Source organism: Capra hircus, chromosome 17 (genome assembly GCF_001704415.2).
Source record: "Capra hircus breed San Clemente chromosome 17, ASM170441v1, whole genome shotgun sequence".
NCBI classification, from domain to species: Eukaryota; Metazoa; Chordata; class Mammalia; order Artiodactyla; family Bovidae; genus Capra; species Capra hircus.
Genome location: NC_030824.1, coordinates 23,256 through 44,882, shown reverse-complemented (window position 1 = coordinate 44,882; position 21,627 = coordinate 23,256). Strand labels below are relative to the sequence as shown.

At 56.4% G+C, this 21,627-nt stretch overlaps 3 protein-coding genes across 5 annotated transcripts; all 3 read left to right on the top strand.

The window, feature by feature from the left end:
• On the top strand, nt 1,981-9,597 carry LOC108637838 (glutathione S-transferase theta-1). 2 transcript variants are annotated; one of them, XM_018060892.1, is made up of 5 exons: nt 2,003-2,211; nt 4,343-4,430; nt 5,614-5,764; nt 8,781-8,957; nt 9,141-9,597. In XM_018060892.1, exons 1-5 carry the CDS (start codon nt 2,100-2,102, stop codon nt 9,333-9,335), a joined length of 723 nt encoding a protein of 240 aa, XP_017916381.1. In that variant the 5' UTR covers nt 2,003-2,099; the 3' UTR covers nt 9,336-9,597. The 2 variants fall into 2 exon arrangements, with proteins under 2 accessions (XP_017916382.1, XP_017916381.1); XM_018060893.1 differs by lacking the exons at nt 4,343-4,430; nt 5,614-5,764; nt 8,781-8,957 and having other exon boundaries at nt 1,981-2,211; nt 9,141-9,247.
• On the top strand, nt 11,427-16,827 carry LOC102178383 (glutathione S-transferase theta-1). The gene is made up of 5 exons (XM_005691743.3): nt 11,427-11,905; nt 13,271-13,358; nt 13,818-13,968; nt 15,935-16,111; nt 16,412-16,827. The coding sequence occupies exons 1-5, from the start codon at nt 11,794-11,796 to the stop codon at nt 16,601-16,603; spliced, it is 720 nt and encodes a 239-aa protein (XP_005691800.3). The 5' UTR covers nt 11,427-11,793; the 3' UTR covers nt 16,604-16,827.
• LOC102181889 (D-dopachrome decarboxylase) lies at nt 17,587-20,461 on the top strand. Of its 2 annotated transcripts, none has more exons than XM_018060895.1 (3): nt 17,587-17,941; nt 18,295-18,470; nt 20,231-20,461. In XM_018060895.1, exons 1-3 carry the CDS (start codon nt 17,711-17,713, stop codon nt 20,301-20,303), a joined length of 480 nt encoding a protein of 159 aa, XP_017916384.1. In that variant the 5' UTR covers nt 17,587-17,710; the 3' UTR covers nt 20,304-20,461. The 2 variants fall into 2 exon arrangements, with proteins under 2 accessions (XP_017916384.1, XP_017916383.1); XM_018060894.1 differs by having other exon boundaries at nt 17,605-17,941; nt 20,315-20,461.

Below are 21,627 nucleotides of genomic sequence, written 5' to 3'. Positions count from 1 at the left end.
AGAAATCACAAGGGAAATTAGAAAGTACCTTAAAGAATTAAACACACAGCAGACCCAAACTTACGGCAGGAAACAGGGCTGAGAGGCCACTGAATAGCTGTGAACGCATACAGGTCTCACCCGCTCCAGCACTCTTGCCTGGAGAATCCCATGGACGGAGGAGCCTGGTGGGCTGCAGTCCATGGGGTTGCTAAGAGTCAGACACGACTGAGCAACTTCACTTTCACTTTTCGCTTTCATGCATTGGAGAAGGAAATGGCAACCCATTCCAGCGTTCTTGCCTGGAGAGTCCCGGGGACGGAGGGGCCTGGTGGACTGCCATCTCTGGGGTCGCACAGAGTCGGACACGACTGAAGCGACTTAGCAGCAGCAGCAGCATACAGATCTCAAATCAACAACCTAACTTACACCTGGAGGAAGTAGAAAAAGAAAGGCAATCTAAACCTATAGCCAACAGGAGAAAAGAAATAAAAAAGATTTGAGTGGAGACAGAGGATAGAAAAACGAGAGAAGATCAGCGAATCAAAAAAAAAAAAAAGGATTTTTGAAAAGGCTGCCGTTCTCCGCAAGACCCTGGATCAAACTTCACTCCCAGCATTCAGGTTGTGCTTTTCTCAGTAGACAGGTACCATTTTTTTGTTGTTCCTGGTAAGAATAATTAAGCACTACTCAGCAAATTGCACGTGTGCCACGCGGTCCTGTTAACTATAGTCACCACGCTCCATAACTTATTCATCTTGGGTACTCAAAGCCTTCTACCCTCTAACCAGTGTGTTGGCATACCCTGTCTCACCCCAGCCCCTGGTAACCACCGTTTTAACCCCTGCTTATAAGAGTCCCACTTTTTAAGATTCCACACAAGTAAGATCAGGCAGTATTTGCCTTTTTGTGTCTGACCTTTCACTTAGCATAATAACCTCCAGGTCCATCCATGTTGTTGCAAATGACAAGATTTCCTTTCTTAAAGCTGAGTACAAGAGTCCTCGATACGTGTGTGTGCTCAGCCACGCAGTCACGCCCGACTCTGCGACCCCGTGGACTGCAGCCCGCCAGACTCCTCTCTCCGTGGGGATTCTCCAGGCAGGAATCCTGAAGTGGGCTGCCATCTTCCTTCTCCATCTCAATACGCGTCCGTGAGTAATCTCCAGATTTGCTCCATCCACTCACCCCTTAACCGACACTTAGGTTGTTACTCTAGCTTGGCCACAGTGAACATGGGGTTGGAGGTGTCTGTCTCTTGGAGATCCTGTTTTCATTTTCTTTGGATATCTGCCCAGAATCAGGCTTGCTGGACCTTTCCCATCATTTTCAAAGATGGAGAAACAGAGGCCCAGAGGAGGAAGAAACACACTCAGAGAATGAGACGGAGGCACTGTGCTGGGGGCAGGAAGACCTGTGTCAAATTCCAGGGGTGCGCTGGGGCAAGGGAGTGCATGCTGAGGCTTTGCCTCTTGGTCATATCAGGCCTGAGTGTTCATTGGAAGGACTGGTGCTGAAGCTGAAACTCCAATACTTTGGCCACCTGATGTGAAGAACTGACTCCTTGGAAAAGACCCTGATGCTGAGAAACATTGAGGGCAGGAGGAGAAGGGGATGACAGAGGTTGAGGTGGTTGGATGGCATCACCGACTTGATGGACATGAGTTTGAGTAAGCTCCAGGAGTTGGTTGATGGACAGGGAGGCCTGGTGTGCTGCAGTCCATGGGGTCACAGAGTCGGACACGACTGAGCGACTGAACTGAACTTGCCTCTTGATGGCGCGTATGTCTGCCCCTTGGGGCCAAGATCGTGGATGCTGGAGTCGGACTTTCTGGACCCCTTTCGATGTCTTCACCCCTGAGGCAGGATCTTCTGACACGCCGCAGCCGGCACGAGCCCTGACGATGCTCTGCTCTGTGACCGGCCCGCCTCCCCCAGGGGGACCTTCCGGAGCCGCCGCCCCGCAGACCCGCCGGGCGCCGGCGATTGGACCCGAGCGTGCGGCCCGAGCGCCTATGGGGAGCGGCGCGTGGGGGGCGGGCCGAGCGCGGCTCTGCGGTGGCGGCCCCGGGCCGCTGAGTCCCGTGTCCCCTGCGTGGCGAGGCCGGTCCGCCCCCGCCATGGGCCTGGAGCTCTACCTGGACCTGCTGTCCCAGCCCTGCCGCGCCGTCTACATCTTCGCCAAGAAGAACCGCATCCCCTTCGAGCTGCGCACCGTGGACCTGCGCGAAGGTGGACGCCCGGCCGGGGTTTGCGGGAGCGAGAGGTGGGGGTGGGGAGGGGAGGTCAAACGCTGCTCAGGGCAGCGCCTCCCGAGCCTCACCCGGCCTGCGGCCGGCCACCAGGAAGATCGGAGATTCGGGGATCCCCAGACGTGGCTGGGTCCCTGGAATGAACGACGAGGAGTGGAGGGCTCAGTTAAGCAGAGTAAAAGAGCCGGGGCGGGGATGGGGGGGCGCGGCGCATGAGGAATGGAGGAACCTGGCGAACCGGGGCCGCCACTAGGCATAGGGACAGGGGCTGGGTGAAGAGACAGGGGCAGGAGGAAAGGAACGCGGGCCGCTTGGCGGGCGAGGCAGGGCCCAGCTGCTCATGCTCTGGCCCCGCTGCCCTGGGGGGCCCCCCGCCCCCCCTTCCTTCCTCCTCCTGCTTTGCCTGCGCCTACCTTATCCTCTGTCTCACTCGTTCTCAGAAGGTGCACCCGGCGCTGGGGATGCGGAGAGCAGGAGGGGGACTGCGGGGGGCCGGAGGGGGGGCATTGATGAGCCCTGCACACTTTGTACTTTCTCTGGCAGATCCCCAGAGTCCCAAGGGCACAGCTGGCATGCCAGGGCAGCTGAGGGTAGGGAAGGCAGTGCTCCTGTGTTGCTAGTGCGGGGCGGGGGGTGGGGGCGTGTGGTTGGCGCACAGAACAAGTCAGGCAACTCTTCAGGGCTGAGCCTTCCACCCAGCTCACCCAGCTGGGTGAGGCTCGCCTGCGGTTCTGCCTTTGTGCCAGCCTGTCCCGAGGCCTGAATCACCATCTCGTCCAGCCTCCTCAGGGGACTGGCCCCCTGGCTTGCCCAGCGGTCACCTCTGCAGAGTGTGGGGTAGGGGAGACGGAGTGGGCACAAAGAGGCGTCCCAGCCAGGCTGTCCCACAGAGGGTACTGCAGGAGGTGTGTTTCGCCAGGAGAGGAGGGGAGGGTCCGGGTGAAGGGACAGTCTGAAGTGGGGGGCGGGGAAGGGAGGGGAGAGGCTGGAGAGGTGAGGCCGTGGGGGACAGCAGATGGCTTTGAGCAGCTTTGCCTGCTCCTGGGGTTCTGGGGAGCCCCTGGAAGCTGTTGAGCAGGGGCAGCAGTGATGACCCGTGCCCCCAGAAGTTTCTCTCTGGCTGCATCTGAAGGGGCCAAAATCACTCACTCAAGCTCAAGCAGAGGCCAGGGTCCCAGGGGACTCTGGGCTGCACCTTTCCGGGGAGCTTCAGTGGGACCCTGAGAACAGGGCCAGCTCTGTTCCTGGTGCCCAGGGCGGAGTGAGCAAGGGGACACAGAGGGTCCAGGGGAAGTTGGCTGCAAGTAAATGGACACCCCCTCATAGCTCAGTTGGTGAGAAATCCGCCTGCAATGCGGGAGAGCTCGGTTTGATTCCTGGGTCAGGAAGATCCCCTGGAGAAGGGATAGGCTATGCACTCCAGTATTCCTGGGCTTCCCTGGTGGCTCAGCTCATAAAGAATCCGCCTGCAATTCGGGAGACCTGGGTTTGAACCCTTGGTTGGGAAGATCCCCTGGAGAAGGCAAGGGCTACCGACTCCAGTATTCTGGCTACTGTGTAGTCCATGGGGTCACAAAGAGCCGGACACGATTGAGCAACTTTCACTTTTCAAGTGGACGCTAGGAAGAGGCCACTTGTCTGTGTTTGGGAACCTATCCTTAGGGTCCACAGGGAAAGTGGCATCGAGAGGGCCAGTCTCCCAGTCCCTGCAGCTGGGACACCCCCAGACCCCATGCGGGAGCCAGTGATGCTGGCGATGGTGAAAAGGCAGAGGGTGGGAGTCTGCGGGCCTGAGCAAGGACAGGCCCTGCCCTGGATGGAGCTCCTTAAGCTCTGTTTTAGGGGGGCTCCTAGTGGGGGAGGTTGTGCCCACAGGAACTTGGCAAGGGGTGTCGAGCTCTCTTTTGCACCAGCTGGCAGAACCTCCCACTTCTTCCACAGCAGCCCCCCCCACCCCCAGCCTTTCCCACACCAAGAGCGGCCAGGGGCTGGAGAAGGGCCATGAAATTGTGGTTGGGGCCTTTTGAGGGGGGTGGGTGCAACAGGTGGACACAGCCAGGCAGGGCGGGGCATTTTCCTCCCCACTATGCACCACACTGGGCTCTCCGCAGGCCAGCACCTCAGCGATGCCTTTGCCCAGGTGAACCCCCTGCAGAAGGTGCCAGTCTTGAAGGACGGGGACTTCGTCTTGACCGAGAGGTAACTGGGGCCCCAAGGTTGCTGGCAGACCCCGCTGGAACCATCTTGTCCCTCTGAGGTGAAGGGCCCTCGGTCCAATATCCCGCAGAGAGTCAGGGCTGGACTCCTGGCTCCTGCCTGCCCACAGTTTCAGTTCACAGAGATGGTTGGGAAAGCAGGCACCTTACGAGTCATGTGGTGGTTGGTGAGGGGGGGTTCCCGGGCAGGGGGGCAAGGCAGGGCAGGGCGGTTCATCTCCCAAAGGGCTGCCCCCTGGCCAAACTTGTACTGAAGTCTCCCGGCGGTCCCATCTCTGGGCTGCCCTTCCCTGGGAGGACCACCAGTCACATGGACATTTGCCGTCACAGCAGGGACCCTCGTCTTCCTCGGAACTCCCCTGCTGGGAACAAAAGGAGGAAAAAAAAAAAGTGAGCTGTTTAGCTCGGTGTGGAAGCAGGATTCCCAGTAGGGAGCTTGGTCCGGGGGCAGATACAGAGGTTTTCTGCTCCTTTGGCTGGGGTGCCCAGCCCCTGGGGTACCCTGAGTTCCTGAAGGCCTTCCCAGTGGCCCCGAATTCCCACATTCACTGTCCTTCCGGGTCAGCCCTGCCATCCCAACACCAAGGCAGCCCAGCTAACCCAGGGCAGGAGGGGGGCTGCAGGAGTCTTGTCTGTCCCGCTTGTCCAAGATCCCACAGCTCCCACACCCTCCTGTGTTTCCGGCAGGATGCTTCAGGGAGGACAGAGGGACGACAAACGATGAAGGGATGGCAGGAAAGCCTTTTTGGAGCGTCAGGCCTCCTGGGGGTCTGAATGTGGGATGGTGAGAGTGGATGCAGGCTGGAAGGAACTGGAGGCAATTGAGCTTCTGCAATGCTTTGCTTTGGTGCTGACTCCTCCAGGAAGCTCTCTCTGGTCCTCCCGTCAGAAACTGTGCTCCGAACTTGTGGCAGGACTCACCGCGGAATTTAGCCCGGTGATAGGAGCTTGCCTGTTAGCCTCAGGGAGACTCTCAGCTCAGCCTCCAGCGCCTGTGTGCCCTGGGCAAGCCCCATCCTTGTTCTAAAGCCTGGCTTCCGGTTCTGGAAACGGAGAAAATAGCTTGGTGCGTGGTCAGGAATATTCAGGAAGGGACTCTGTATCAAGCCCCGGCTCAGTGGGCCCCCTGCCCGCCGCCCTCCAACACGTCCTCCCCTCGCCCGCAGCGTGGCCATCCTGCTCTACCTGGCCCGCAAGTATAAGGTCCCCGACCACTGGTACCCTCAGGACCCGCAGGCCTGTGCCCGTGTGGACGAGTACCTGGCCTGGCAGCACACAGCCCTGCGGAGAAACTGCCTCCGAGCCCTGTGGCATAAGGTGAGGTGCTCTCCCCGGGGAGGGGGGCCGGTGAGGGCATCGCCCCGCAAGGGCACGGCAACCTCACATTCTTCCTTTCAGTTTAAGTAGCTTCTGTTGACCTGGCTTTGACTTCCCAGTTCCTTCCTCTGTTTGCCCAAGCTGCCATTGAGCCCGTCTAGTACATTCTTTGTATTTGAAATAAGTGTTTTTTTCAGTTCTAGAGTTCCATGTGGTTCTTTTTTAGAGTTCCCATTCTCTGGTGAAATTCAACATCTGCTCACCCACTTGGTCTATCTTTTCTTCTCAATTCTTTAACGTATTGATTCTTATAGTAGTTACTTTAAAGTTTTTGTTAGCTAATTTCAGCCTCTGGGTTTTCTGTGGGTTTGTTTCTATTGGTTGTCTTTTGCCATCTGGATTAGGGGTCACATTTTCCTCTTTTTCTTTTTTTCTTTTATATTTTGGCCACACCATGAAGCTTATGGGATCTCAGTTTCCTGACCAGGGATTGAACCTGGGCCACATCAGTGACATTGAATCCTAACCGCTAGGTCACCAGGGAACACCTACATTTTCCTCTTTCTTTACTTGTCTTATAATTTCTTATTTCTTCACACAGTAATTTCTTACTGTGTGCTACGTGTTATATAAAAGGAGAGTGGACACAGAGTGCACAATAAATGCCTGACTCGGGGCTTGCACTTTCTTCTATCAAGCATCCTCGGTGGGAGGTTCGTCTCTTCCAGCTAGTCAGGATTGGGGCTGGGATGTGGCTTCAGTTACAGTTCAGTTTATCTCTGGTTTCAGAAATGTCTTGAGGGTGGAATCAGGTTGCTCATTTTCCTCCAGCAAGGATTTGGAATCTAAGCTCCAACTACAAGCAAGAGATCGCTCTGCTTCTCAGCCCTGCCCTAAGTCCCCCACGTGGCTGCTTCATCAGAAAACTCCCAGACAGATGGCAGGCTTGCACCCCGACCTGCTTGGACCCCAGGGATGAACATGGCTTACCTTGGGAGGGTTCATGCCCTCTGGAATTTAGCTCATTTTGTCCAGTGCTGCCCAAAAGTAAAGAGTGAGACACATATGTAGTTTAAAATTTTCCAGTAGCCATAATTAAAAAGTAAAAAGAACCAGTTGAATATATTTTACTTAACCCAAAATCCTCAGAGTATCAGTGGTATGATTTTGGCTAATAAAGACGTGAAAATATGTTCAGTATCACTAATCCTTAGGAAAATGCAAATTAAAACTATAATGAGGGGACCTCCCTGAGGTCCAGTGTTTAGGACTTGGCCATCCAGTGCAGGAGGGGAGGGCAGGTTCAATCTCTGGTTGGGGCGCTAAGATCCAGTATGGTTTGCGGCCAAAAAACCAAAACACAGAACAGAAGCAGTATTGTAATAAATTCAGTAAATATTTTTTTTTAATGTCTATAATGAAATACCACTTCCTCCCTGCTGGGATGGCTGTTACAGATAGATAGATAGGTCAAGGATTGCTTGCTCGGTCGTGTCTGACTCTTTGTGACCCCGTGAACTGTAGCCCACCAGGCTCCTCCATCCATGGGATTCTCCAGGCTGGAGTGGGTTGCCATTCCCTCCTCCTTCCTGACTCCGGGTCGAACCTGTCTCTTGCATTAGCAGGTGGCTTCTTTCACCCCTGCACCACGTGGGAAGCCCAGACAGATAGACAGATAAGCAAAGTAACAAGTGTTAGGGAGGATAAGAAGAAATCGAAACTCCCGTGTGCTCTTGATGGGAATGGAAATGGGAATAGCTTCTGTGGACAATGCATGGTGGTTCCTCAAGAAAATTAAAAATGCAATTGCCATATGACCCAGCAGTTCCACTTCTGGGCGGATACCCAGAATAACTGAAAGCGGGATCTCAAAGAGATGCTTGTAGCCACGTTCACAACAGCGTCATTCACAGTAGCCAGAATGTGGCGGCAACACCGGTGTCCATCAACGGTGACGCCTGAGTGCCCCTCAGGGCTTCCGCCCATGTTTTCTGCCAGGAGTTTTACTGTTTCTGGTCTTTAGTTCATTTTGAGTTTATCTCTATGGTCTTAGAGAATGCTCTAATTTCATTTTTCATGTAGCTGCCCAGTCCTCTCTGCACCACGGATGGAAGAGACGGTCTTTTCTCCCTTGTATATTCCTGTGTCCTTTGTGGTGGATTAGTTGGCCAGAAGCGTGTGGGTTTATTTCTGGGCTCGCTGTCCCTTCCATCGATGCGTGTCTGTTTCCTGGTGTGTATTTTACATTTCACGGCACATTTCATGTAAGACCAGTCATATTTTAGGAGCCCGGGAACCTCTTGTGGCTGGTGGTTTCCATATCAGACAGGCAGGTTTAGGCTTTATTCTTTTCTACTTTTTGTACTTTCTTTTATTTTTCCTTTTTCGTTTAAAGTTTTGTATTCTTTTATGACTTAAAAAAAACACACACACACACAAGGTTATTTTCTTTCTAGCGTCATCATGGTGGGTTTTCCGTGTTCTTCTCAGAGGTGCCCTCCTCCTTTCTGAAAGTATATCTTTAATTCTGGGTCACCAGTTTCATTGTTGTGTCTTCTATCATTTTTGATATATATAAGAAAAGAAACATTAGGGAACAAAAACCAACCGACCTCTTTGTTGCCTGTTCCCTTCCTGAAGTCCGCCCCCGCTGCCTGCCCCTTGAGATCTGGTTCAAGTCCTTTCAGTTCATGACCTTGTACATTCTCACATTTATGTGCAGCCCAAAACCAGCGCTTCGCTTTGAGTGCTTACAGTTTGATATAAATGCTCTCAGGTCATTCTGCAGTTTGCATTCTCCCACGGTGGTGCAGGCGGATGTAATGCGTTTTTTTCTAACTACTCTATAGCGTTTCCTGACATGAATAAATCAGAATTACCCTCTGATGGTCCTTTATAGTTAAAGACCTTATAGTTATATTTAAGGACCATTTACATCTAAAGTCTCAGGTGCTGCCCTGGAGGTCAGGTAGGAATGCCGGCCCCTAAGCCCCCACTCTGCCTGCCTGCCCATCAGGTGATGCTCCCTGTTTTCCTGGGTGAGCTGGTCTCTCCTGAGACGCTGGCGGCCACACTGGCAGAGTTGGATATGGCCCTGCAGGTGCTTGAGGGCAAGTTCCTCCAGGACAAAGCCTTTCTCACCGGGCCGCACATCTCTCTGGCTGACCTGGTAGCCATCACGGAGCTGATGCATGTGAGTGCTGTGGGTGGTTGGGGGGAGGATGAGGCAGGGGGGTCCTGGGTGGCGCTGAAGTCCTGCTTACACCATGCCCCTGGCTGTGGGACCCTGTGGAGAGACCTTCTGGAGTTCCATGGCCTCCAGACCAGGTTGGTGTTGCGATATGTGGTCACCCATCCCGCCCCCCTCTCCCTACAGCCCGTGGGTGCCGGCTGCCAAGTCTTCAAAGGCCGACCCAAGCTGGCTGCGTGGCGCCAGCGCGTGGAGGCAGCGGTGGGGGAGGCCCTCTTCCAGGAGGCCCATGAGGTCATCCTGAAGGCCAAGGACTCTCAGCCTGCAGACCCCACCTTGAAGCAGAAGATGCTGCCCAAAGTGCTGGCCATGATCCAGTGACCCAGGGAGCTGCGCCTCTGCTCTGCCCTTGGCAGCTCGCGGAGCAGCTTCATTTCTGCTGTCCCTTGGGAGGCAGACCTGGAGAACAAGCATGCCTTGCCTGCCTGAGTCCTCTGCTCCTGGGGCCAGGTTCCCACCCATCTGTCGCTGGGGCTGCAGAGCCACAAGGAGAATGGCACACCCAGACCTCGTCTCCTTTCATCTGCATTTTCTTTCCAGTCTGGGAAATAAACCTGGGCTCAGCCTGAGCCTTTGCTTCTAACTCTGAGGTGTGCTTTATTTGACCTTCCATCTGTCCTGGCCGCGGTTTTGGCCTCTCTTTGAGAGACAGCCGGCTGCGCAGGCCCGGTGGATTAGCTTTCCGCAGACCGGTTGTCCAGAGTGAAATTAACAAATGCTCTGCCCTCCACTGGTTCTTCGACGAGGACAGTAGAGGTAGCAGGTCTCCAGGTGTGCTGGGTGCAGAGTCGCCAACACTCTCTTCGCAGGGCCAGTCATCCTTTCAGCACCAAGCATTGTGAATCACGAGTCCTGCACCGACCCTGAGAGGGTGGTGGGAGGAGACGTCAAACAGCAGCTCCCCCGGTCAGGACTCGGTCAAGTGGGGCCTGAATTGCCACACCTCGGAGCTGCAGAACCTGAACAGGAACGGAATGCTCAGATTGCATTTTAGAAAAACATTCTGACTGGTGGTGGGGGTTGGACTGGAGGGTGGCCAGGGAGGAAGCAGGGAGATTGGATATCGCAGTAGTCCGGCCAAACGTGAGTTATGGTGGAGGTCAGTCCCCTGGAGGGGGTGGAGAACATGGCCCCATCCAACGTGGAGAAAGTTCTCTCCTGAAGGGATAGATCTTTCTTAAACTGGGAGCCAAGGGCCCAGGAAGGCCAAGCTATTCTCAAGGTTTGTTTGGTTTTTTTTTTCTTTCCCCCAGTTGGGCTTTCTCTGAATCTTGGGTTTGGGAATAGGTTTGGGAATAGTTTTTTTTTTTTTTTTTTTTAAGTTATTTATTTGGCTGCCCTAGGTCTTAGTAGGTCTGCAATACAGGAGAGGTGGGCTCAGTCCCTGGGTCAGGAAGAGCCACTGGAGGAGGAAATGGCAACCCGCTCCAGTATTCTTGTCAGGAAAATCCCATGGACAGAGGAGCCTCTCGGGCTACACAGTCCATGGGGGTCTCAAAAAGTCAGACCCGACCAGCACAGGCACTCACAAGTCTTAATTGCAGCTCGCAAGATCTTCAGTTGTGGTATGTGGGATCTAGTTCTGTGATCAGGAATCCAACCTGGGTGCCCTGCCTTGAGAGCAAAGAGTCTTAGCCGCTGGACCACTGGGGAAGCCCCTGGAAGTGAAGTGAAGTGAAGGCCACTCAGTCGCGTCCGACTCTTTGCGGCCCCATGGACTAGCCCATGGAATTTTCCTGGCCAGAATACTGGAGTGGGTAGCCTTTGCCTTCTCCAGGGGATCTTCCCAATCCAGGGACTGAACCCAGGTCTCTGCCATTGCAAGCAGATTCTTTACCAGCTGAGCCCCAGGGAAGCCTAATACTGGAGTGGGTAGCCTATCCCTTTTCCAGGGGACCTTCCCAACCCAGAATTGAACTGGGGTCTCCTGCATTGCAGGCAGACTCTTTACCAACTGAGCTACCAGGGAAGCCTGAAGTCCCTGGGGACACGGGTTTTTTCACCTGGGAGACTTGCTTAGAGGATGAAGGCATCACAGCCAAAGACCTCAGGAGCCCCAGGCTTGAGGTTGGAGGGGTTTGGCCCTACAAAGGAAGTGGGAAGACTCCGGGCCCACCCGCAAACCTCATAGATGGGTCTCACGAGGCTCTGTTTTGCAGGAGGGAGGCGAAAACTAGCCGGGAGCGTAAGGAAGCTCGGTGAGGGGCGGCTTCCTGAGGTGGTGATCCGGTCTTTGCCGGGTGCGGAGGACCACACGGCCTCCCCCGCCTCCACCCTGGGCCGTGGGCCCCCGGGAGGCTGCGGCATCTTTCACTCCTCTGTTTGTGTTCTGGGGACTCTGACGTCCCTCCTCTTTCAGCCCCCGCTCTGAGGAGGGAGGTGGCCTGGGCTAACCCTTTGACCCTAAATTCACTGAGTGGCTGCTCTGGAAGCGCCCTTGATCTCGTTCCCCCAGTACCCCTCCCGTCCCGTTCCATTTGACGCAGGTTAGACACTGCTGTTCAGGTGAGGGGACTGACACGGCGGAGAGACACAGAGTCTGTCTCCTTGAACCCTGCCGGGCAGGAAACGGAGCCCAGCTCAGAACCCCGCAGAGGGAAGGCGGGAGAGCGAGGCCGCCGCTGATTGGCCCAAAGTTCTCCGGCGCCGTCCAATGGGCGGGTAGGGTGTGGCCGGGCTCGGGTACCAGGAGCTGCGCACATCCCTCGGCTGGGTGACCGGTGGAACCTGCCCGCCGCCGTTCCTGTCGTGGGTCCTGCCCGCCGTTCCCGCCCCCGCCATGGGCCTGGAGCTCTACCTGGACCTGCTGTCCCAGCCCTGCCGCGCCGTCTACATCTTCGCCAAGAAGAACCGCATCCCCTTCGAGCTGCGCACCGTGGACCTGCTCAAAGGTGGGCCGGACAAGCAAGCAGGCCCGGGAGCTGGGTGTCCCTGTGGCCCCCGAGTCGGGAGGCCGGCGCAGACAGACTCCCGTCGGAAACCGTGGCTTCGGCCATCGGTTGTGTATTGTCCGTCGTTCCCTTGCCTAGTGAATACCAACCATTCTTCACACCCAGGTTAAGGGGGGACAGAGCAGGTACATAGCAGTGCCGGGTGCGGCCGGGGTTGGGGCGGGGCGAAGAAGTGGAGGAAAGTGGAGAGACGGCTCTCCATACCACGGCTCGGAGAAAACAGTCACGCAGCCTCCTGGTTCTCAGCAGCGGCAGCTCCCATGAGTGACTGCCCAGAAGATTGTTCACCTGTATCTGGCCTCCGCTTTACTCCTACCTGCGCCCGCCTAGGTCCCCTCCACTTGGGCAGAATCCCGCGGAGGGAGCAGGGCTGTCACCGGACCTTAGCAGGGGCTCTGGATTCAGAGCCCCTCGGGGCAGGCTGGGAGTGACACCGTGCTTGGCTGAGTCTGCCCGCCTTCTGCCTCCGGCGCCCCAGCCCGAGCCACCTACTGCTTTGGTGCCACCTTGCTCTGCCTTCTCAGTGATCCTTGGGATGAGGGCCGAGCACAGAGGCTGTTTCTGGAGGGAGAACAGATCGTGGTGATCCTGCCCACAAGGGAGAAGGAGCAGAAAGGCCCGCAGGTGGTCTTGTGACCAGGCTAGGGTCCTGTGACCAGGCTGGAGCCCCGCTCCGCTAAAGCCTCCGGCTTCACACTCACTACTTGGCGTCCCCTCCACACGGGCCTGAGCTGGTAGTGGTGGTGGAAGGCCTGAAGTATGCAGAAGTGAGCCAGACCGGGGGGCCCTGGTGGGGAAGGAGTCTGGAAGGTTTGGCACAGGAAGGAAAGAGGAGCGACCTGCAGGAGGCTGAGTGGCTGAGCAGCTCAGGCATGGCTGGTGCGAGTGAGGTTTGCTCAGATCTGGGAACAGGTGTGTGGACAGGTCACCCAGTTAGCACAGAGAGGTGGGGCTCTGCAGGGGACAAGCCTAGAGCCCAGGGAGGGGGCTGGAGGGCCTGATGCAGGGATGGAGTTGACCGGGGCTGGGGGTTTGCGGCTGCAGAAACCCACCCTCCCGTCACTCTGCCCAAGCCCAAGTTGGGATGCTCCTTGGCCCAGGTCCAGAGCAGGTGGACACGGGAACAGGAACCTCTGGTGGGCCCAGGGGATGTCACCCCCTGACCAGTGGAGTGGCCTTCTCTTTCCTGATGCCCCACCAGGACAGGGACCCCAGAAAGTTGGTGGCTGGTTGTTGGGGTGGGAGTCAACAGAGATCTTAGAGGCCTCACAGTTCTCCCCACCTGCCTCACCGGTCACGCCACAGGCCAGAACCACAGCGATGACTTTGTCCAGGTGAACCCCCTGAGGAAGGTGCCAGCCCTGAAGGATGGGGACTTCACCTTGGCTGAGAGGTAAAGGGCCCCTGGGCCGCACCTGTCGCCCATCTGTGTGTCCACTGTTGATGGCTTGGCTCATGGCTTGCATGTCCCAAGTCCCTGTTCCGGCCCAAGGGGTGGAGAGTGGCTTGAAGTGGGCAGAGGTGCCAGGTCTCTCCTGGCACTGCCTGAGCTCCGGAGACTGGGGGGATGGCACTGGAGCCCTCTGCAGCCCCACGACTCTTTGTTTTCCCCTCGGTGCCGGAGATGCTAGACAGCCCAGTGTAGACCTGTATGGCCCTGGCTGTCACCTGACCCCTCTGGGCCTCGCATTCCTGCTTGTGTACCAGAACCAGGAAGATGCTGAGATGCTCCACCCACAGGATCTAGGGAAAGACGTGTGAGGTCAGGGCCAGGCCTTACCCAGGGCCTGGTCCCTGTGGAACGGCTGATGAGTGACTGGGGCATGTCCTCTGCACCCCCCGTGTCCCCCAGTGTGGCCATCCTGCTGTATCTGGCCCGCAAGTACGAGGCCCCTGACCACTGGTACCCCCAAGACCTGCAGGCCCGAGCCCGCGTGGACGAGTACCTGTCGTGGCAGCACACGGCCCTCCGGATGAGCTGCACCCGGGCCATGTGGCAGAAGGTGAGCCCTGGGGCAGGGAGCCCTCCAGGATGATCAAGGGGCCAGGCTCTCTGTCAAAGCTGAGAACACTAAATCCTAGAATGCCAGAGAGGCTCCAGGGCAACGGACTTGTTTCCCAGAGAGGAAACTGAGGCACAGAGCCCGGGAACGACTCCCTCAAGGTGTCTTATCAAAAACACATTTATTGTGAGTTGTTTTCGGCTCCGCTAGATCTTCCTTGCTGGGAGCAGACTCGGGGGCACGGGCTCCAGGACTCACGGCTCGCAGGCTGAACGGCCCCGAGGCACGTGGAGTCTTCCGGGACTGGGGGTGGAAGCCGTGTCCTCCCCTACACTGGCAGGTGGATACTAAACCAGGGCTTTCCTGAGCCACCAGGAACGCCGCCCGCCCTCAGGTCTTGATTCCCGAGTTGCTGGAAATGAACCCTCTGCTTCCCTGCACATGTCACTGCTTAGGAATGTTGCCTCTTGTGGGAAAAGCATCAAGCCCTCGCTTTGCCACACACGTCCTTTTCAGATGGAGAGATGCTAAGTGACAAACCTCGAAGTAGGAAGAAATGAGATAGTCACTAAATGTTGATCTAATTTCTGGGTATGCAAAGACTGATAAGCCTAATAACAGTGAGAGGCTTAAAGAAAAGACTCATCAATTTTATGCGGTGAAATCTGTAGAAGAAGGGGAAAAAAAAAGAGAGAATTAAAGCCAGCAAAAAAAAAAAAAAACACTGCGGAAAATCTTGGCAAATATATGTTAGAAAGAAGTAACATTCTTGATATTTAAGATGTTCTTAGAAGCGCATCAGACAAAGACAGGAGAAAAACGGGCAGAGGAAACCAGCTGAGATGTAGCTGAAGGACAGAGAGAAAGGGGCAGTAAGTGGGTGAAAACATTTAACTTCGGTAAAAACCAAGCAAATGCGCATGAAAGGAGCATGCAGATACCGTTTCTGCTTATCAAATGTGCAGAGGCCTTTGCCATGAGCCCTGAGCCGTGATCAGCGCCCAGTACCCAGCGGTCATCCTGTGTGTGTGAGGGGCTGAGCACTGCGCCTGGGCCCTCAGCAGCGCACTGACGGCTTGCAGTCCTAGCACCGCGCCGCCAGGGAGTTCCATCTTGGGGCCCATTTGGCCCAAAGAAAGTTTCCATAGCTTTAAAAGCCATGGGCTTCCCTGGTGGCTCAGTGGTAAAGAATCTGCCGGCCAGTGCAGGAGACTCGGGTTCAATCCCTGGGTCGGGAAGATCCCCTGGAGGAGGAAAGGGGAACCCACTCTTACAATCTTGCCTGGGAAATCCCATGGACAGAGGAACCTGGCCGCTGCCTACAGCCCATGGGGTCATAAAAGACTTGGACACGACTTAGGGACTCAACAATGACAATAAAGGCTGTGGCTGGGGAGGCAGCCTGGTGCATTTGAGGGCCGAATGGAGAGAAGCTGAGGAGAGTGAGTGTAGATCTTTGCTATTGAGTGTGGTCCATGGGCCGCGAGCAAGACGGTCATCTGGGAGCTTGGCAATGCAGAGGCTGACCCCACCCAGGTGCACTGATTAGGAGCATACACCTGAAGCACATCCTAGAGGGATCTGCAGGCCCATTCCCACAGACTCCCATCTGAGAGGCCTGGGGTGGAGTCGGGGGTGGTGGGAGCGTGGGAGAGGATGGCTGCTGCTGTGTGTTGAGACCTTTGCGGGCAGGGGGCAGTGGGGAGTCATGGCAGGCTTTATGCAGGGAGAAGCTACAGGCAGACTGGGATTGCAGAGGGATCCCCTGGCTGCCTGATGTGAGGACCCAGGGAGAGGTGGAGGCTGGCCATGCGTGAGTCAGCGATGAGGCCCGGGCTGGTGGTGGCCGTGGGTGGGAAGGGGTAACGGGAGTGAGGAGAAATGCGTAGGATGGCTGGCCAACAGGATGAGAGCCGGAACCAGGCCGGGCCCTAGGCAGATGCTGAGCCCTCTCTCTGCCTGCCAGATGATGTTCCCCGTGTTCCTGGGCCAACGGGTGCCCCCTGAGACACTGGCAAACACTCTGGCCGAGCTGGACCGGTGCCTGCAGCTGCTTGAGGACAAGTTCCTGAAGGACCAGGACTTCCTGGCCGGGCCCCACATCTCAGTGGCGGACTTGGTGGCCATCACAGAGCTGATGCATGTGAGTGCTGTGGGGCAGGGGGGCTGCTGAGCAGTGGGGTACCCTGGGAGGGAGCCCGTGCACCAGCTCACATTGCTCTTTCTGGCTGGGGGCCCTGGGTGGGTCACGTCCCCTCTGAGCCTCAGGGTCCTCATCTGTAAAAAGGGGCCTAAAACCCCACTCTACAGGGATATTGAGCAGTTTCCTGGTGTTTCCTCTAGTGGCAGGGGCGGGGAAATCCACCCAGGGGATCCCTAGGCCAGGGGCGGCCTTCTGCTTCCCTGGGCACCTCCCGCCTCCAGTCAGCTCCCTCTCCTGCAGCCCGTCAGTGCCGGCTGTGACATCTTCAAAAGCCGGCCTAAGCTGGCCGCATGGCGCCAGCGCGTGGAAGCTGCGGTGGGGGAGGACCTCTTCCGAGAGGCCCACGCGGTCCTCATGAAGGCCAAGGACCTGCCTCCAGCAGACACTGCGGTGAAGGAGAGGCTGAAGCCCTTAGCGCAACTGTTCTTGTAGTGAGTCCCGGCGAGCCTGGCACGGCACTCTAAGAGATGGCGCTCCCTCCCCTCGGCTGTGGGCCAAAACACGGCTCCCGCTCAGAGTCCGGGCCACAGTGCTCTCCACACGCCAGCCCCGCATGCCTTCCTCTGTCCGTCCGCTAACTTCACCCTTACCCCTTGCACGCTGACTTCCATGTGAACTCTGGAAAGAGCTCCAGTAAACACAAAAGTGACCCTGGCCCTCTCTTGTTTGAAAATTTTCCCTGGTTTCTGCCCTGAGGCTAAAGGACAAAGGGTGAGTGCTTTAATATGCCCACTTACATAAAGTTTTAGGTATGTAGTTGGAATCGTTCATATACTCCCACGTAAGTTCAACGACCTTTGCTATTTACAGTTCTAACAGCTTTCCAACGCTGATGAAAGTACCACGTTTGGCCACATCAACAGACATCCACATGCTCAATAACAGCTTTTGTTTCACCTCTAAAAAATACAGGGTCGCGTAAACATTGCTGGTAATTCGACCAGGGCTTTGGCTGGCTATCACCACCCCCTGGTGGGCGATCCTTCACCGTGAGGCAAGGTTGCCACAGGCACAAGAAGCGACAAGGGTGTTTTTGTCCGTGGGTACCAGGCAGGGATGCAGTGAGCCCGAGGGTCTCTGCCCAGCCCCACTCGAGCACCCAGGCTTCACCTGGTCTGATCAAAAGAAGAGCGTTTTAGCACGTCGAACGTGAGTTGCCCGACGCAGAGACAACTCATTCAAAAAAATTTTAATACTCCGTGACGATGTAGCATTGTTAGCGTGGAGCCTGGGGATAGCCCCTCCGGGTGTGTGTATTTGGGCGTGTTCAGACCTCCACCTAAATATTAGCCAAAGCGCTGGAAAGCCACAGGGGACAGGAAACCGCGGCCAGCACTGCGGGAGCGGGGCGCGGGCGGGGCCTGGTGTGTGGGCGGGGCTCGGCACGGCCAATACCTCGTTGGGGGCGGGGTCACAAGGAGGGGCCTGGCTACCACACTTCCGGAAATCAGCGCCAGCCCTGGCGGCGGCTCTCTGCTGAGACCCGGGGGGATGTAGCCCAGACAGCCAATCAGGGGGCGCTGAGTTTCTGTCCAGCCAATGAGGAGAGCAGGTTTCCGTGGCGCTCCGCCCCCGCTCCCCGTGGCCCGACCCTCAGGAACACAGACCCGGACCCTGCGCCTGGTTTCTCCCCGGCGACCGTTCGCACCCTTCCCGCTGGACATGCCGTTCGTAGAGCTGGACACGAGCTTGCCCGCCGGCCGCGTGCCCGCGGGGCTGGAGAAGCGGCTCTGCGCGGCCACTGCCGCCATCCTGAGCAAGCCTGAGGACGTGAGCCTGCGCTGGGGAGCACGGGGCGGGGAGGAGGCTGGTGGACCGGGGTCGGGCTCTGTCTGCGACCCCGCTTCCCCAGCGTGACCCCGACTCTTCCGCGCCCGCCCGCCGCCAACTCCGTCCTTCCGCACTCCAGGGCCCTGCGACCCCGTCAGCAACACGTGCTCCGTGTTGGCTTGGCCAGCCGTGACCCCGAAGTGACCTCCAAGGACCCCGACCCGTGCCCCCAGCCCTGACCCTCGTGGAGCTCGCGCGTCTGCACCCCGCGCTCCCTCACCCCGCGCTCCCCAGGTCCTCAGCACGATCCCCGCCTAACGCCGGCTTCAGGCTAAACTCCCGTGTCCCCGCAGCGCGTGAACGTGACGGTGCGGTCCGGCCTGGCCATGGTGGTGAACGGCTCGGCGGAGCCCAGCGCCCAGCTGCTCGTCTCCTCCATCGGTGTGGTGGGGACGGCCGAGGAGAACCGCGGCCACAGCGCGCGCTTCTTCGAGTTCCTCACCAAGGAGCTGGACCTGGCCGAGGACCGGTGCGTAGGGGGGGCAGGGAGAGGACCCTCTTGGGACTGCTGTGCCACTGGGGGCCGGGATCCCACCTCAGGCCCCTCCTAAGTTTGGGGGGAAAATTAATTCCTCACGCTGGACAAGAAGGATCTGGTGCCGCCTGGGCCCTTGACCCCATGGGCCGGTGGATGGCCCACCCTGAGAGTGGTAGTGGAATTGAATGAATTCCTGGCTCTGCAGTGCTTCCTGTGACACCTGGGCAAGGTATGGCCTCTTGGACCTCCGTGTTTCCATCTGTGAAATGGGAAGGCTCCCCTTTCACCACTCCTGGGGGCACTGCATGGGACGACACTACTGTACCTGCCTTGGCACCTGACAGGGCAGAATGTTGCTACCCCGGCAGAACCAAAGCCACTTATCATCTGCCCTCAGGTTTTTCCATATGTTGGGAAAACAGGAGTAATCTTCTAGAACTTCTCTAAGCTGGACCGGAGGAATTCTGGGTCTGTCCTGAGGCTGTGACCTTTGGGTCCCATGCAGGTGGGGGAATCCAAACAAACCTGGAATTAAACCATGTCTGGTTTGTAACCTCTTCTCTGAATAGAGAGGCATGGATCAGATGGTTCCCAAGAAGCCGTCAGTGATTGTTTTCCAGTCATTTAGTTGTGCCCAACTCTTTTCAACCCCATGGACTGCAGCACACCAGGCTTCCAGGCCCTTCACCATCTCCTGGAGCTTGCTCAAAGTCATGTCCATTGAGCTGGTGATGCCATCCAATCATCTAGTCCTCTGTCATCCCCTTCTCCTGCCTTCAATCTTTCCCAGCATTAGGGTCTTATCTAATGAGTCGGCTTCTAATAAGAAGGCCCCGTGGCTCCCAAACCTGGGATTCCGTGGCAAGGTCATGGTATCTTCTTGGGTGAAAAATATTCCCAAGCCGAGTCTATGCCTATGAAGAACTAACTGCATAAGAATCTTGAAAGAACCTTTCAGAATGGAGCCTTTGTTGGCCCAGAAAGAGTGGGTGAAGAATGGTCACTTCTGGGGGTGCTTAGACCTGGTCCTTAATCTGGGGAGCCATAAGAATTCTAACAATGATAAGCAACTGTAATTTACCACATACCAGAGATTTGATAGGTAATTCACATGCATGACCCCATTTGATCCTTAGAAGTTTTGTGCCTCTGTCTATAGCCCCCATGTGGACATGCCATCCCATTATGGGGACATCTCATCCCACAGTGGAGATAGCTCCGTTATGCCATTTACAGACGGGACGGGACGACTGAGGTTGTCACAGATACCTCCTCGGCCCTAGGTTATCCCAAGTATCCTGTTTCTGCACAAGGAACTTCCTGTCACTTCTGGGAGAGGAGCTCATTCACTCACTCCACAGATAATGTGGGGAGGGAGGTGGTTATGCCTGGACCCCTTGAGCCAGGCTTTGCAAAAGCAGGGGCTGGGATACTGCACATGTGTGTTCCTGGGGGCCTGCAGTTTGAGAGAGAGAAGGCTCCCCGTGAACCCACATACAGTGACCACAGAGGCTGCCTGTCTGTCCCGGGTGGGTGATGACGGTGTGCAGCCACCATTCCACCCCTGACATGCCCACTGCCCTGTCCGGGGTTCGGGGAGAGTGTTCATGGGGTGAGACAGGCTTGCAGAATGCCTGGTGGGGCTAAGGCAGGCTCCTTGGAGCCCACAGTGGGTATGTCTGGCTGGGGGGTGTTAGAATGTAAGGCGTTAGCCAAGGAGCTGATGACATCTTTCTCTCCATCTCCTGAAGGATAATGATCCGCTTTTTCCCCTTGGAGCGCTGGCAGATTGGCAAGAAGGGGACAGTCATGACCTTTTTATGATTGGCGTGTAGGGCATCCAGGGCCTCTGAGCTGACAGCCCTTCCAGAGAGGCCTCCTGGCAGTGAGAGCCTGGTGGACACCAGCTGCTGGCACCTCCGAGTGGTTCTCCTCCCCATCCTCACAGCAAATAAATGAAGAGAGCTTTGTCTCAAACCTGACTTCTCTACTTCGCTTTGCCACTGCCTTCCCCCACCCACACCCCCTGGCATTCTGGGTCACTCTGGACAGCAGGTTGGTTTATGAGGTGGGGACCTTAAGGGAACCTGGGAGGTGGGATGTTCCTGTCCTCAGGGGCTGTGTTTCATGTCTTATATTTGGCTGCTGGAATCAGGGTGGAGGGCTTCTTGGAGTCGCTCCTCTTCGTGCCCCTGTTCAGGCTGGTGGGGAGCAGCAGGCAACTGGTCCAGCCTAGGCCTTCCTGCAGACTCTGCTGACCTGACATTCCTGTCCTCAGCCTGGGCTTCAGGGCCCTTCCCTGGGCATTGCAAGACTCCCATCGTCTCTTGTGAGTCTTGCTGAGAATTCTCTGTAGCTGTGTACCTTGTAAGATCCACATGCCAAATGGCAAACCCAGAAATGCAGCCTCTGCTTCTGGAAATGGAATGAATAGAATCTTGTTACTGCCCCGGCCCCTGCCGCCAATCTAAAGCCCATATCATGCTTTTGCTTTGCAGAGGACTCGGGGGTGGGGTTGGGGTGGGGGGTGGAGCTGTGGCATGGAAGTCTCCTTTTCAGCTTTCTTCCAGATGCAGAGTTCACATCTCTGGGCGATACTTTCCCTGCCCCCTTAAAGCTTTGATCATTCTTGTGCACCAATGAAATACCAAACTGATTTGCAGTCTGCCTGGTTAATAAGTTTCCTAAGGAATGTGCCTGAGCCTACTGAGCCCACCGTGTTTACCTGGCCACCGCTGTTGTTCAGTGGCTCAGCTGTGTCCAACTCTTCGCGACTGTGGAATGCCAGGCTTTCCTGTCCTTCACCATCTCCTGGAGCTTGCTCAGATTCATGCCCACTGAGTCAGTGATGCCATCCAACCATCTAGTCCCCTGTCATCTCCTTCTCTTCCTGCCTTCAATCTTTCCCAGTATCAGGGTCTTTTCTAATGAGTCAGCTCTTCTCACCAGGTGGCCAAAGTACTGGAGCTTCAGTTTCCGCAGCAGTCCTTCCCAGTGAATATTGAGGGTTGACTTCCTTTAGGATTGACTGGTTTGATCTCCTTGCAGTCCAAGGGACTCTCAAGAGTCTTCTTCAGCACAATTCAAAAGCATCAATTCTTCAGCCCTCAGCCTTCTTTATGGTCTAACTCTCACATCCATACTTGAC

Bases quoted from the DNA above. Each gene is read 5' to 3' on its own strand.
- LOC108637838 (XM_018060892.1), top strand. From the start codon at position 2,100: ATGGGCCTGGAGCTCTACCTGGACCTGCTGTCCCAGCCCTGCCGCGCC. The intron at 2,212-4,342 runs GTGGACGCCCGG...GGCTCTCCGCAG, and splicing joins CACCGTGGACCTGCGCGAAG to GCCAGCACCTCAGCGATGCC. The intron at 4,431-5,613 runs GTAACTGGGGCC...CCTCGCCCGCAG, and splicing joins GACTTCGTCTTGACCGAGAG to CGTGGCCATCCTGCTCTACC.
- LOC102178383 (XM_005691743.3), top strand. From the start codon at position 11,794: ATGGGCCTGGAGCTCTACCTGGACCTGCTGTCCCAGCCCTGCCGCGCC. The intron at 13,969-15,934 runs GTGAGCCCTGGG...TCTGCCTGCCAG, and splicing joins CCCGGGCCATGTGGCAGAAG to ATGATGTTCCCCGTGTTCCT. The intron at 16,112-16,411 runs GTGAGTGCTGTG...CCTCTCCTGCAG, and splicing joins CCATCACAGAGCTGATGCAT to CCCGTCAGTGCCGGCTGTGA.
- LOC102181889 (XM_018060894.1), top strand. From the start codon at position 17,711: ATGAGGAGAGCAGGTTTCCGTGGCGCTCCGCCCCCGCTCCCCGTGGCC. The intron at 17,942-18,294 runs GTGAGCCTGCGC...GTGTCCCCGCAG, and splicing joins TCCTGAGCAAGCCTGAGGAC to CGCGTGAACGTGACGGTGCG. The intron at 18,471-20,314 runs GTGCGTAGGGGG...ATTGGCGTGTAG, and splicing joins CTGGACCTGGCCGAGGACCG to GGCATCCAGGGCCTCTGAGC.